Source organism: Chelonoidis abingdonii, chromosome 16 (genome assembly GCF_003597395.2).
Source record: "Chelonoidis abingdonii isolate Lonesome George chromosome 16, CheloAbing_2.0, whole genome shotgun sequence".
In the NCBI taxonomy this organism is placed as follows: domain Eukaryota; kingdom Metazoa; phylum Chordata; order Testudines; family Testudinidae; genus Chelonoidis; species Chelonoidis abingdonii.
The window spans coordinates 27,973,352-27,989,277 of NC_133784.1; the positions used below are offsets into that span (position 1 = coordinate 27,973,352).

Sequence of the window (15,926 nt, forward strand, 5' to 3'; positions counted from 1 at the left end):
TGATTGATACCAAACTAGATCCAGAGGACTGATACGGTATCTTAACTAGGAGTCTTCTATGTCCTTCACGGCCATACAAAGACAGCCTCCCATTCTGGCTCTTGGAGAGGTAGTATGTGTGGAATAGCCACCCTATCTTTGATAATATCTTCACTCCAATTCTTGGCAGTTGGAGATTGTGTGGTCCAGTGGTATGAGCATTGGGCTGGGAGCCAGCAACTCCTGAGTTCTAATGCTGGTTTTGTTAGCAGTGACCCTCTTGTCTTCAGCAGGTCATTTGGCCTCTCTGCGTCATCTACCTTTCTTCATCTGTAAACCTAGGAGTAATACTCAAGGCACAAGGGATTTCTGAGAGTTGTTGTAAAGCACTAAAAGCATTGGTTTATTTACATTTGTATAATATAGTATTAACTTGCATTGGTTTTTGGGAACACAGACGGTTGTGTAAAGGTAAGGCTTGGTTGGCCTCTCAAATTAAACATAGGGAAGTTTGTAATAAATGGTGTTAAGGAGGAATAATTTAAGTTCCGAACCTATGACAAAAATAAGGGACATCTTTTTTCTTATAGACATCAGGCAGCACACTCAATAAGACACTTCTTAGGGTGTGTTAATTTGCCCCTGCGTTAGAGTTGTGCTGTGTAAATCTTAGTCTTTCAGGTTGATACCAAACCCAATATCTGTTTTGCCACTTATAGAAAGTTTTCAAGTTAGTTACTGGAAAGGAGAGCACAGACCTAGAGATATCCATGAACTCAGCCAATTTGCTCCATTTTGATTATACTTCTCAGCTTTGTTGTTCATCAAACTTGATAATATAATCAGAGTATTTGACTTTTATTTTATTTTTTATTCTTTAGCATTAATGCCAGAAATGATTTTTGGTAACTTTTATAAAGTGGAATTTCTCTTGTGATTTACCTCTGTGATGTCATTTAGAGTGTAAGCTTTTAGTACAACTCCTGACAAAAGAAATTGAGAAGTGCAGGAGATGTCAATTTTTGTAAAGCCTCATTTATCAGAACAAATTTCTTCAGAGAGCTCTATTTTAAATTGACTTGTTTTGTGAACTGCATTCTTTGATTCTTTATTATGAAAATTAAGCAATTATTTTAAACAAATAAAACTTAAGACTAATGGTATGGCTGTCTAGACTAGGAAATCGATCCCTTGCCAAAAATGGTTTAAGTGCTAGTGCACAAAGGACCAAGATCAAGCTCACAAGAGAAACAAGTCTTAAGAAAGCTTTTAGTAACAGTGCCAAAAATGGATTTGTCTTGTCAGCACTAGCAATTAAGCCATTTCCAGCACTGGTTTGAGGGACCTGTTGCAAACCCCTTTCAGTGACAGATCAGTGTCCTAACAAGGTTTTACACAGTTTTGAAATCCATCAGATAGCTCAACATAGTGTATGAGCAGGAATGTTGGGTGCTATGTATCAAACTTTTTAATAGCTTTATACTGCAAAAAAAGAAATGTGCAACTCTTCACCCTACATATTAAAATGGAATATAATCTATTCAATATGGGCCATATCCAGGATCTCCCATGGTTCCATATTAATTGTGATGCCACAGCGTAGTGCGTGATGAAGCATTAGATTGGCAAAGGAGTTGGCTAGCTAAAACTGATTTGGATACAGAATATTGCAGCTGAGGCCCCTCTATCACCAAGTAGAATGGGATGATTACCACCCCCGTCTTACATACAGCATTCCTGCTAGTAGATCCTAGAATGATATTCACCTTTGTTGCAGCTCATCACATGATTCATTCACATTCAATTTATAATCTTTTATAACTCCCAGATCCTTTTCAGCACTACCACCACCTTGACAATTATTCCCCATTCTGTAGTTGTGCATAATTTTTTTTCTTTCTAGCTGGGAATGGATGAAGGGATGGATCACTTGATGATTGCCTATTCTGTTAATTCCCTCTGAAGCACCTAGCATTGGCCACTGTCAGATGACAGGATACTGGGATAGATGGACCTTTGGTCTGACCCAGTCTGGCCATTCTTATGTCCTCCTCGAGTTCTCAAAGATAATTGCTAACAGTTCTGAGATTGCTTCAGCTAGTTCCTTAAATAGTCTAGGATGAATTTCATCAGGCCTTGGAGTTGTGTGCAAATTTGTCACAGAGGTAATCTAATTGATGTTAGATAGGGTGTCAGTTGTATTATGTGAGGAAATCCTATTGGTTAATCCCTGATGCAGGATTTATCAGATTAAATATGTTTAACAAAACAAAAATTACATAAATAGTTTTCAGGATAAAAAAAACACACTCCGTTTCTGTAGGAGTGTGTTTACAGTTTTTGCTACATGGAGGAAGAAGTAAAATGCTTTATAAATACTCCAGCAGCAGACATCTACCCTTTCAAAAAATATGTTCATGTTCTGCTAGCTCTAGCTGTAATTCTGTTATTGTAATATGTCCATAGAGCTACCACCTGAAATGACAGCCCACAGCCACTAATCCATACATTTAAAAGGCAAGACTGAAAATAAAGTCCATTGTGGATGGATACTATCCAGTAAAGATGTCTGCAAAGTCCATAGCCATTTTCTTCTGTCTCAGATCATGCTGCTGAAATCTCTTCTTTCAGACAGACGGATGCTTCACTTAAAGATCCATTTGATTTCATTTCATGAAATTTTTTTGGTGTATGAAAACTGCAGGTTCTGCCCCAATGGTGAAAAATAAAGGTTTTAACACAGCAAGTGCCATTTTTAAAAATTGGCTTTTCAGGAGAGAATCTAACTTTTTAAATGTCGTGAAGGAATAAACATTTAGCAGGACAAGAATTATATTACATTATTTTAATCAGTTTATTAAACAAATACATTCTTGAAATTATTATTAATTATTGCATTGATAAAAAATATAAATGAAGGCCATGATTAATTTAGGATGAAAGGACCTATGCCATGTTCACTATTGGATTCTGGAGAGAAATGCAGAGACTAAGCATTCAGAACAAGATAATGTAAATAAAATGACTTAAAATACATATTGTTCTCCTAATATCTCTAATAAAGGATGGGGCCAAATTAGAGTGCATTAATGGCATTCATGTTATACTGTTTTCCTGGTAAATTAAATATTTTAGTTAATTTAATATTTATTTTGGTGTAAGTTACTTAAATTTCCTTTAACACATTTTTGAAAACTAGAGCTTTTACTTTGTGGCTTTACTTTGTGTACTGTAGATTGTTAAAGTATTGAGATGCAAGTATTTAAAATAATTGTAGTACAGATACACATTGTAACATTACACAATGTATAGATATTTGTGTATAATTGTAAAGATATCATTACATGTTCATGCATGCAGTATAATGCCTTAATTTTATACTGAGAAAATTAAAGATGTCCTAGTTGCAAAGTCAAATAAACCAACTGTTTTTTTCTAATCAAAACTATATGTTGAGACTAATACACAGTTAAACCTATGCTATCCTACTACTTGATTGCACAGGCAACTCTGCTTAAACAATACTAGTATTATCACTAACGCTATATGCAAAAAACTAGTTTTTAATCTGATTATTCTTGAACATTGATTGGCTAGTATGGCTAGTTTTTGGATTTACCTTGTTAAAACTCGGGCAGAGATGTTCGATAAACTTGAGCTGTGTCTTATTTGTTATGTCTGTCATTTGTCACTTTCCATATGGGTTTGTGTCTAACAGCACAGAGTTAAAACTTAATTACCTCTAAAACATTTAATTCTAATTTAATTTTCCTTCCTAAGCAAGCTTGTTAAATGGGACAGTGTGTTAAATGGGTATTCTTCTGAGCTGTTCGCTTCAACAGGACTTTCTTAGAGATGAGTCTATGGGGTAGAGAGAATATTTAGGCATCATAACCTCAATCTAACTATTTCAGCTGTCGGTCCTTTCGTACTGACATGGGTGGTATTTTTCTAGCTTCCACAACTTACACAAAATAGATTGTTTGTTAAATGCATTAGGTGATTCTGTCGCAACTTGTGTGAACTCTGCTAACCTATCAGGTACTAAAAGCAAAACGTGTAGGTTATTCAACAAACTCAAATACAGGCGGTCTTGGTAAGTGAATAGAATTTTACAACCAGCAATGTCAGAAAAAGAGTTAATGTATGGTATGCTGGGGGCAGAAGTTGTAAAGCACTGTTACCAACAAAAAATGAAAGAAGATTGAGGAAGATTCTGCCTTAAGCTCCAATTTTAGATACGAAATTGTGTGTCTTGAGTGTGACATTCTTCTTTAATTTTACAAAATAGACAGAATAACCACAGGCTTTCTATAAGACTCAGAGCGCTTTTAGTGTAGTCTAAATCTAGATACAGTGCTTTCCTCTTCAGAAGATAATTCCTCAAACCTTTAGCAATTACAAGTGGTGCATGTAGTGATCTCTGGTTTTCAATAGAGTTGAATGTAGAGTACCAAAGTTTACAATTTTTCTTGAAAATCTGCATCACTTCGGGCCAAAATACGTAAAAGGGGTAAAAATTCAGAGGCAACTTTTAGTTTAATTAAATGATGAGGAAAACATCTGTAGTTCTGCATCATCAGAACTTATTGGCAGAATTCCAGAATCACAGGCCATTAATTTAACTTGTTCAAAATGTATCCACGTACAATGAGGATGTAGAAAAACCAAAAAAGGAAAAAGGCAAAATGAGGTACTCATACTCAGGGTGATGTTTCTTCCACTGAAGAACTAAAACTTGTAGTAGTCTGTTGGCTTCAGCCAACATCTTAACGCAATCCTGAATACGTTATGCATCCTTTTGAGTCAATGTCTGGCAATATAATTTATTGGACGCACATAGATCCCTCAGTCCTATCTTTTCACGTAGTAGAAAAGCATCAGAGAAGGCTAGTCTGATTTGAGGTTAGAGCTGCACAGAATCTTTAGATTGTAGTGAAATCTTTACCCAGTAGGCCAAATGGACTGCAGCTGTAATATAGGAGTGGGATCTGTGCCTGAAGAATAATCTACGTGTCATTGTTTTATTTGTACGCTGTCACACTGGTGTAGCAGATTAATCCTTTTATTTATAAGGACGTCTAGATAGAAAACTCTTTGCGTGCATGCTATAATCCTCCTCGCATCCCTTTTCCCTATTTTTCCAAGTATAGTATTATTTTTGTGATAGTTGTTATTTTGCTTATATGTTTATATTCTTTTGGCAAATTTATACAGGAACTTAACGTACGTCAGGTGACACTGTCTACTGATAAAGATAAGTACGGAATCCGTCTGAGAGCGGAACCAGATCATATGGTGCTCGGGAAGCGTCTGAAAGCTGCCTTTAAAGCTGTTATGACTGCCATCAAGGAGCTGAAGAGTGAGCAGCTGGAAGAATTCCAAAAGACAGGTGCATAGTGGGACTGTGTGCATTGATCAGCAGTTGATGGTCATGATGTGGATCTTGGAAAGAAGAGCCAAAGGATTTCAGGCCTCTCAGGCTCAAACCATTGCTTTTAGTTTACATTTATAATAATCAGTTTAACACATTTTTTGAGGGAAAAAAACCAAAATCACAAATACATTGTTACATCAAAATGCAAGAGATTTTAAGGCCCAACCCCCAGCTAACATTCCAGGCAAACTAGTGAACTTTCTAAGTGAATAAAAGGAAGCTGCAAATTGATACCTTGAACCTACTTGTCTAGAGTAGAAACAAATCGCTTTATGTGCTTAATATACACATTGCTTCTATGTACTATGGTGAAAAGTATTATGTAGAACAGAGTAGACTGATAGATTCTTGTATGGAGTACAAGAACTGGATTGTTCCATGACTCTTAAATTCATATATGAAGTAAACATCTAGCTGAATTTTTTTTTTAAATATTTGTTTAATAGTTTCCGGTGGGTGGGATTTTTCCAAACATCTTTACTCTGTCTTGTTTGTTTAACTTTTATTCAGCTTTAATAATAGACAGCTATTGATTCCAAATGGTCTGCACCAATGGAGCTTAAATTCTGCTGCTTGTAGTGATTTTACTTTGGAAAGTCTACATTTGGAGAGTAGTTCTAGTGTTCCTGAGAATTGCTTAGCAATGTTGGCCAGCAGTGCTGGACTTCAAATAACATAGCTCAGGATTTCTATCAATTTAGTTGCTTATAATCAGAGTTACCTGTATTAACACGATGAGGAAACTGTCTTTCTGTTGAAAGAAATGTCACAATGTGATGTATTTCTTATATTTGAAGTTTGATATTAATGTATATTTAGTTCCAGAGTTAACTCTAGGATGCTCACTGACATGACTGAGAGAAAGGCTTTGTTTTGTAATAAGCTAGTGTAAATAATTGTCTTAATAATTATATAGGTACCATTGTTGTAGAAGGCCATGAATTACATGAGGAAGATCTCCGTCTCATGTACACCTTCGATCAGGTCATGGGTGGATCTGTCCAATATGAGGCACATTCTGATGCTCAGGTATTAATTGTAGTAATTATTTCTCTGCTTTAAGCAAAGTGTTTCCCTAGAAAGTAAGTATTTAAATATTTGAGTGAAGTAATTATAGCACAGTGAGTTGATTGCACTAGCCTTTCACTTCAGGAACCTTAGGTTCAAATCATATTTAGTACACAACTAGAAATGAGCGCTGTCATCTTAACCTAGTTATTACCAGACACTCATCTATGTCAGTAGAAATGCCAGTACTCAGGATAGTATAATGGATAGCCCACTCTCTCCTCCAGCAGTATTAATTGTTCGTTTGTAACAGGAATAACAGCAGGTAAAGGCTGATCTTTGTCATTAAAGAAGCTGTGACTTTGAATCCATGTGTGGAACTGATCTGTTGAACATGAACACACCTTATTAAGTCTGTCTCCTCACCATAACCAACCTTAAGTGAACAGCATTATAAAAATGTAACACATGGTAATGCAATAACTGGTGTATTTTACTAATGCTTCTGCTGTACATTCTTTCAGGTTTTAGTTCTTCTAGATGTCACCCCAGATCAATCAATGGTTGACGAAGGAGTTGCTCGCGAAGTGATTAATCGCATCCAAAAACTTCGCAAAAAGGTTAGTAAGTGATGGAATGTGATATCATTCTGAAAAATCAGTTTTATATATTATACTGAGGATGTTAAAGTTTCCAAATTGTTTTAAAGTTCAACTCCATGTACTTTAATATTGCATGGCTAGCTGTAGAAATGTTTGCAGCCTACAGGTCAAGACATAAGTGGAAATAAGCTATGTTGTTCACTCCTCCTTGGTCTCATAGCAGCTAGCAGTCTAACCAGACCCCATATTGCTTGCATGCCTGCATAATTTATAGTGGAGATACATCTTCCAGAAGTGGAGCAAATACAGCTTATGCCAAATCTTCTGATTTTCTTTCCCCACCCATTTGCATTAATTCATTCTTATCTGGTTTGAACCTCAGCCGGCTAACCCTCATCCATGCCCCAGTTTCTACCAGACAGTGAGTGTGAGATCTCTGCCCCAGTTTGGGTGGGTTAGACTGCATCAGCTGAGTCAGTGACAGAGAGATGAGCTGGCTGTGATCATCATACTTGAAAACACCACAACTCGTATGTCTTCATTCACACAAGCAAATATGTGTTTTACCAAAATGTGCAAGGGAATGTCTGACAACATTGTGTTGACAGAAGTATTTTGCCGACTTATTTCTCTCTTCCTGGTTGCATGAAACATTTTTTTGGCCTAGTTTCCCAAACCACAGCCCTGTCTATGTTAAGGCAGTTTGAACCAGTATAACTTTGTTGATATAGTTAGCATGGTGCCACTTCCCTAAGATATATGCACTGTCTCCACTCAATGGAAACTCCACTTTGCACCAATGTACATTAGGCATATGCATCAGTGTGACTACCCTGGTTCAGATTTTCTTAATGTGGACAGGACCTATAGTACTGTATATAGCCCATGCAAGAAAATATAATGGCTTCAAAATCCACAAGTAAAAACTAATAACTCCACAGCCATTGTGGCCAGATTGTACACACATCTACACCGACTCCCATTTGGAGTCTTGCCTGAGTGTAGGATTGAGATTCTGTTACTCATGGGATTGATTCCCCAGAACCTATCTGTATGATATGTTTAGAGTTAATTCTTTAGAGAGCATCCATAAAGATTGACACAATGATATCAGTGATGGTACATAATAAAAATAGGAAAGAATACAGGCAAGAAAATTACCCTTTAACAGAAGCTATTGCAAAAGTTAAATTTACTATCAGAATGATCTAGGGTCATAAATTCTTCCCATCTGGTCACTAAACTCCATATATATATAAATATATATATATATGGAGTTTAATCTCCATTATAACTGCCAGTGCTAAAAAACATCCTTAGGTTTTCATTCCTGTTCCGTTTGTGAAAGTCTGGTTGTTTTTTCCTAATGAATTATTTAGAAATATCCTAAACTTTCAAAATACATATTGCACTATGATGTAGTAAGAGTGGTACTGTTCAGAGGCTTGGGGAGTTTGAGTCCCTACCTCAACAAATTTGTAACTCATAATTCATGTGAGGTACTGGTCCGAAACACTGATGTGCATCCAGCACTATGTGTTCAGGTTACTGCCATATGTTTTAAGATATCGATATATAAATTTTAATGCTTGATTGACTGCTGCAGAATCACTCAGAGTTTATCTTGTTAAAAGCTTTGGTCTGAAACTAACATGCTATTTTAATCCTATCTGAATTATTTAGCATCATGAAGAACTGAATATCTATAAACTAGTTCATTTGATTCAGAAACATACTGTGTATGTTTGTATTCATTCAGTTGACTGGAAGGATACTTTCTGCTTTTGTCAAAAGAATACCGTTCTTTTCAGTTTTTAAGAAAACTTTTAGTTCCGTATTAACAGAAATATGACTGACATTTTTCTAAAATATTTTAAAAAATGTTTTAACTTGCATGTTTCTTACAGAAGTTTGTATATGTACGTGTAAACTTGCTGTCACTGAACTGAAATTCTGGATTTTTGTTTCAGCGCAATCTAGTTCCTACAGATGAGATTACTGTATATTATAGATCACATCCTGAAGGTGACTACCTGGATTCTGTTGTTAAGGAGCATACAGATTTCATTTTTGCAACAATAAAGGCTGCCCTGAAGCCATACCCTGTGCCTACTTCAAGAGAAGTGCTCATTCAAGAGAAAACACAAGTAAGAATGATACATTGAGCTGCATGCTTGAAAGTATTTTTTGTTCAGATTAAACTGAATGATACATTGGACTATAGATGATGGCCTACATGTTGACATTACGTGTTCGTTTTATCAGATGGGTGTAACTATTTCAGACTTGCAGATTGCCGTAGCTAGCATTTTAAGTACAAAATATCAAGGGGCTCTGCTTGGGCGTTCAATATCTTTGAAAATCAGGCCACTTAGGGTGTATCTACACTACAGTAAAACATCTCTAGCTGGCTGGTCAGTTGACTTGGGCTATGGGTCTAGCAGTGCAGATATTTGGGCTCAGGCTCCAGAGCTGTGAATGAAAACTGGGTAATAATGATTTCTTCAGGCCTTATAGAGGATCTTATGCAAGAGTACTTTACTTTAACTGAAGTTACCCAAACAGTTCAGTTTAAACAAAACACTGGATTAGCTCTGATTTTAAATAAGTTTATTCAACTACAGAGAGAGAGTTTAAGGGAGTACAAGTATAAGACATTAAAGTTGGAAATGATTACAAGAGAAATAAAAGAAAAAACACTTTCTAGTAGTTAAAATTTAACAAGCTAGACTTTGTTCAAGGAAAAATCCTTACAATAGGTTCCCAGCAGCACTATGTGACCAAATTCTCATGTCAGGAACTTCCCCAAAGTTAAAGGGTTGGTTCCTTTGTCGTCTTAAATGAGAGCGAGAGAGCAAGCTTGGGGTGTTTTTACCCATTGCTTTTATAGTCCAGTCACCCTTTGAAATGTATTTTCCTGAGAGTTACCCCTAGCTAAAGTTCCTTCCTGACGTGAGGACAGAGATGGAGTCTCATGAAAGAGGTTCCATGTTGCTTACTAAAATGCAGCTCAATCTGTTCCTGGCCCTCTTCATTACCAAAGAATGGCCACTTGACAAATGATTGCTAATCAACTTTGATACTTGGCTAGAGGCATCAGCTTGTCCTTTGTCTTTGAGAAACCAGTTTACCCCCTCTCCAGACTTGTCTGGTAAACACATTATGGTCATAATTTCAGCTTATGTTCATAACTCTTAATGCATATTTTGTATATACATTACACAAAAATATTGATCTATGTGTTGTTAGTTTTTAAATGATACCTCACTAGACGTTTTTTGTACAAATATATTATAATAGAGTGTGAATCCAGGGGTGCTTTCGGTCACAAATACACTTTTAAAGGGCTGTATTTTGCCCTTGCACGTGTGATAAAGATGGTATTACATTAAAATCAAGTCTAATTTTTATTAAGATCCTCTATAAAGCTTGAAAAAGCCATTTTAACCCAGTTTTTAATGATAGTTTTCGAGTTTAGTCTTGCATAATAAGACAGAGCAGGAATTTGGAATTTTTTGCTAGGTGGCTTACATTTTTCAGCACTCAAGTCTAGCTGCTTCCTTTGCTTTAATAGATATTTGGCCTCCTTGGACCAAACCTTGTCTTGAGCATGCCTTTATCTCACTATTCTGCTCAGAATGTGCTTGTGTGTCACATTAAACAAGAGTGACAAGCCCACATGACGGAAGAGTCTAGACGTAAAATAACCTACTGATTTGATCTGCAGAATGATGTATGCCATGGGAATATCTGAAAACGAAGAGGTAGATATTTTTGTGAATCATTTTTGATCCTGTACAGATACAAAGGACATATTTGTTCTTATGAATGAACTTGTAATGTCAGAGTTTCAAACGAGGCGATCTCTTGTCTTTGTTCAACATAGTTAGTTGTCTCTTGACAAAGGCATTGGGAAATATTTGACTGAAAATTAGAGAACATTCTGATGTAACAGTTAGTGAGAACTGAGAACTGGCAAGTAGTTTGTCATATTCCTGTTAGATATTTGCTTGTTTGTGATGAATATGGAGCTAGATGCTGCTTGACTGGAGATGTGACCTTAGAAAGTTGAGTCCAAATCTGAGCGTAAACACTGGAGAATGTCAGACAATTAGAAATAGTGAATTTAGTGTGAATGAAATTGTATTCTTAGTAGACTATGTGCAGATGGTTTGTGAAAATGGGATGAATGAGGCACATTATTCTAAAATGCTTTCCATAAGATCTGATTTTCAGGGCCTCATGGATAGTCCATCTATTTGCTCAGGCTTTTGCCTGAGGGTATGATTGTGGGGCACATTTGTGTTTATGGCATAACTGCAATATGGAGTACTGTATTTAGCTTAATAGTGATCAACTTTTGTTTTTAGACTTTTGTGCATGTGTGAATATGAAAAACCAGAGAGACTTACCTATCCATCTGAAGAAGAAAAGATGTATCATAGATTATCTAAGGATGAGCACGAGAATAGTTTTCAATCTTCGCTGTCTATGTGATGTTGAGAGCTGATCCTGGCAGAAAGTGCTGGTTTCTTTGTAGCTGTACTGTGTTAAGCATGTTCTGCAGATAGCAGAAAGAACAGTCAGCTATTTTGAAATTAACAGCTGGTTAGTTAGAGAGCACATATGAGATGGTTCTGTTGGGTAGGGCTTGTCATGTAAAGATGATCAAAAGATACCAGACTACAAAAACTGAAGAATTTTAGCAGAGATAAAATTTTATATGGGAAAAATTGAGTGACTATTGCAAATGGTGAATGAACCAATGGAAGCATACACAAAAATCTTGATCTTTGTTGAAATGAGTTTTGACAGCTGTTGTTAACTTAAAATATACAGGCTTGGTAGGTCACTCATAAACATTGGCTAAGAATTGATGTAAGTTTCAAATTGATACACTGAAAAAGCTACTTCACAGTAAACATATAAAAAATGCAAATGTTTTGATAAAAGAAAATATCAGAGTGATAAACAGACAATCTTTAACAAATGAAGCACAGTGAAGTTAATCTGTTTTTAGTTTCCCTAGATGTATGGATGTTCTATATATTTAAGTTGTTAGTCTGTGTTTGGTTACCATTTAAATTAGGGCTGTCAAGCGATTAAAACACTTGTGTGATCTTTTTAAGTGGGCTATTGATCTTTTTAAGTGTGTGATTAAATAATAGAATACCATTTATTTAAAAGTTTTTGGATGTTTTGTACATTTTCAAATATATCGATTTTCAGTTACAACACGGAATACAAGGTGTACAGTACTCACTTCATATTTATTTATTTTTTATTACAAATATCTGCACTGTGAAAAATACTATTTCTTTTGTTTTTTAATTCACCTCATACAAGTACTGTAGTACAATCTCTTTATCATGAAAGTTGAACTTAGAAATGTAGAATTATTTACAACCCCCCCGTATTAAAAAATAAAATAATGTAAAACTTTAGCACCTACAAGTCCACTCAGTCCTACTTCTTGTTCAGAGAAACAAGTTTGTTTACATTTGCAGAAGATAATGCTGTCTGCTTCTTGTTTACAGTGTCACCTGAAAGTGAGAACAGGCATTTGCATGGCACTGTTGTAGCTGGCATTGCAAAATATTTACATGCCAGCTGTGCTAAAGGTTTACATGTCCCTTGATGCTTCGACTTCCTTTCCAGAGGACGTGTCCATGCTGATGATGGGTTCTGCTTAATAACAGTCCAAAGCAGAGCAGACCAACACACGTTCATTTTCATTATCTGAGTCAACTGCCACCGGAAGATGGTTGGTTTTCTTTTTTGGTGGTTTGGAGTCTGTAGTTTCTGCATCAGAGTTTTGTTCTTTTAAGGCTCCTGAAAGCATGCTCCACATCTCATCCCTCTCAGAATTTTGGAAGGCACTTCAGAACGCCTGTTCTCCCTTTCAGGTGACATTGTAATTAAGAATGGGCAACATTCTCTCCCATAAATGTAAACAAACTTGTTTCTCTTAGTGACTGGCTGAACAAGAAGTAGGACTTTTAACATAGTACTGTGCCATATTTGTGCCTTTTTTAAACTGCTGCTGTTTGATTGGGTACTTCTGGTTCCAAGTTTGCTGTGTGGTTGACCAGTCAGTTTGTAACTCTGGTGTTCTTAACTGTTAAGTTCTACTGTGTTTGCATTTTGCCGTAGGTGTTTGGTCGTCTTAACTGTCAAATATCAGTAACTACTTTAAAAAAAAAAAAGTTGAAATCCTTTCATTGTAGAATGTGACCTTATGGGGCATGGTGGTTATAGATGCATGTTTAGTTTTGGTTTCACATTTTAAAAGTTACTGTATATTAGAAAAAGTAATGCCAAAGTGTTCATGATATTTTGGGGTTACAACTCATAATTTCTGAAAAAATGAGTTATTTTTTTTAAAAGTAGTACATGTTGGCTTCCTTTTATGTTGGTTTTTCAGTTTGAGCCTTGCTGCTTTTTACATTGAGCAGAAAAATCCATGTTCTAGCTAAATTTAATGATTTTCTTCACACAAGGAGCATACCCACTGACATAGTTTTGTGTGTTGAACTCTCATTATAGTCTCTGGAAGATTTTAAGGGGGAGGAAAAGTAGCTTAATTTCACTTAATTTTTTTTTTAAAACCATGCTGCTCAATGCTGAAAATTAAATAATCTCATGTGAATTCCAATGAAAACTAATTGCAAAGAGAATTTAAAAATTGGCAGCACTCCGATGCTTTCTCTTTAGTTTAGATTTTGAACTCCAATCACAGTAATGATTTTATTTAGAGAAAAAAATATGGCTCCAATCTGGTCCCCATTAACATTTGTGAAGTTTCCTGCTTCTGGAGTACACGGTGGTAAGGAGAGGTTGGAGACCTTTTATAAATTAAAGAGCAATTGTTAGCTGTGCCCTAAATGAAAGAATACCTTGGCATTCGTTGCATGTTAAACCTTTTACTGTAGATGTGCACAGCTCTATAGTACCTTTCTTTTCACAAGTTACTGCTGTGTGTGTGTGTGTGTGTGTGTGTGTGTAAATTCTGTTACACAAACTGCTACCTACCACAACCTGTATTCAGCAATATTTTCAAATAATGTAGTTTTCTGCACAAAATATACCCCTAATTTATATCTATATTTTTGTGCATACAGCAGTTAAGTGGATCAATACAGAGGTGTTAGCAAATCAGGTCCAATATGAATATGTAAGTGTTTTATACATAGACTTTCTTGTGTGTTTATTGAACTCACTAAGTGCTTTTCATATCAACACTGATATAGAATAAAATTATATAACTTTCAAATGCTTCAAGTGGAAAAAGCAAATCAGGTTTAAAGAACAAGGTGCATATAGATCCCGAAAGCACCTTGCAGATGAATTGAAAGCTAGCAGGTTGGTTTTTACCAAATTTATGAACAGTTGAGTGCAATTTGTTAAGCCAACAGTTTTGTATGAACTTGAACTTCTGTGCAGACTCAAGATGAAGTCAAACTTAACCTCTTTTTGTTGAAAGTATTTTGTTTGAACTAACCTCATCCTTTCTCTGATGTTCACACTGATCATCCGCTCTTTATGTAGGCCCTCAACCTCACATCTCATAGCAAGCTGTCTTCCAAAAGGCTTGTTCTAACAAATGGCAAATTTTAATATTCTTATTGTGGAAAATACTATAGGAAGGATAAGTACATGATTCAGTGTATTGATTCTTTAATTGCTAATAGGATAGAGCTGTCCTCAAGAGCTCCTCCTCCTGCTTTCATGACTGACAGCCTCTAGACTCAAAATGGACAAGAAGCCTCCCAGATGAATTTTGTTCCCTTCCTTGTGCCTCTATCTCTTCGGAGTAAAATAGAAGTTTGGATCTGTGACCTGACACTCCAAGGAGCCATATAGGAAACTTTCCTGGTTGGTTACTACGCAAAATTGGCCATTTTTGGCCAACATTGGTCACCTTCTCCATAGGGGTCTTCCATCTGGTTAGTTGGACCATACACTCTAACAGTGATTGATTCTAGAGCTCTCCCTGCAGTCCACACATGATAGTATTTGCCTCGAACACAGAACATCTGCAGATATACTGAGGCCCTTTTTTAGAGCAACAGGCCATCTGCGGAACTTTCCGTGTTTGGGTTGCAGTGTGATAGACTACCAAGGGAGGCACATTGACACGTTCCTTGTAGGTGCTGTCTTCGAGGTGATCTAGTGACTGTACTGCAGCCAGCCACTTATACACATCTTTGTCTGAGTCAAACACAGTTAAGAGATTTTGAATGAAACCTACAAGGATCGAGCTACAACATAATTTTGAGAAGATGAACAACTGTCTCGGTTGGGATGTCGTGTTTCAGACCTTATTCGTCTCATAGTTCGAATGGATACATGCGGACATGCATTCAAACATACAGATCTTTCCCCTTCAGGTCTTTCAAAACATGTAGGGCTGTACCAATTTAATAATTGCTCATCTTTGATTAGATTGGGGATCCTTCCCAATTCTAGGGATTGTAATGCCTAAGTGATAGTGTTAATAACATAGTCCCCATATGCAGAACAAATAATTTCCTTTCCTAATGATAGGTCCTTTTGCCGATCATTATTATGAGCAATTAGTTGGTTAATTTTGGATTGAGTGTCATTGAATAGTTGTGCTATGTCATGCATGTTATAAATAGTAAAGCGTTCTTCTTGTGATCGACCTTTTATGCCTTGCAACATTGGATTCATTGCTTGATTAGCTTCCTCTTGTAACACATAATTTATATGTGTGCGGATTTTGCAAACATCTATACTGTTCCACATTGACATCCCTGAACCAAATAGTCCTGATATGGATCCCAGAACTCCCAGCGGGTTTAAGCTATGTTTTTGCCTGGAGGTGTATGATTTTATTTTATCATCTACCCCCAACATTAATACATCTTGTGCTTGTT

The 15,926-nt window shown here is 36.2% G+C and overlaps 1 protein-coding gene across 2 annotated transcripts in view; it reads left to right on the forward strand.

Annotated features, from left to right (window-relative positions):
• IARS1 (isoleucyl-tRNA synthetase 1) overlaps nucleotides 1-15,926 on the forward strand; it is a 217,765-nt gene that overhangs the window by 174,304 nt on the left and 27,535 nt on the right. For both annotated transcript variants that reach the window (XM_075072949.1, XM_075072950.1), the window contains 4 exons: nucleotides 5,197-5,371; nucleotides 6,333-6,445; nucleotides 6,949-7,044; nucleotides 8,997-9,173. In XM_075072949.1, the coding sequence (XP_074929050.1) occupies nucleotides 5,197-5,371; nucleotides 6,333-6,445; nucleotides 6,949-7,044; nucleotides 8,997-9,173 (561 nt within the window). The remainder of the gene's footprint in view (nucleotides 1-5,196; nucleotides 5,372-6,332; nucleotides 6,446-6,948; nucleotides 7,045-8,996; nucleotides 9,174-15,926) is intronic.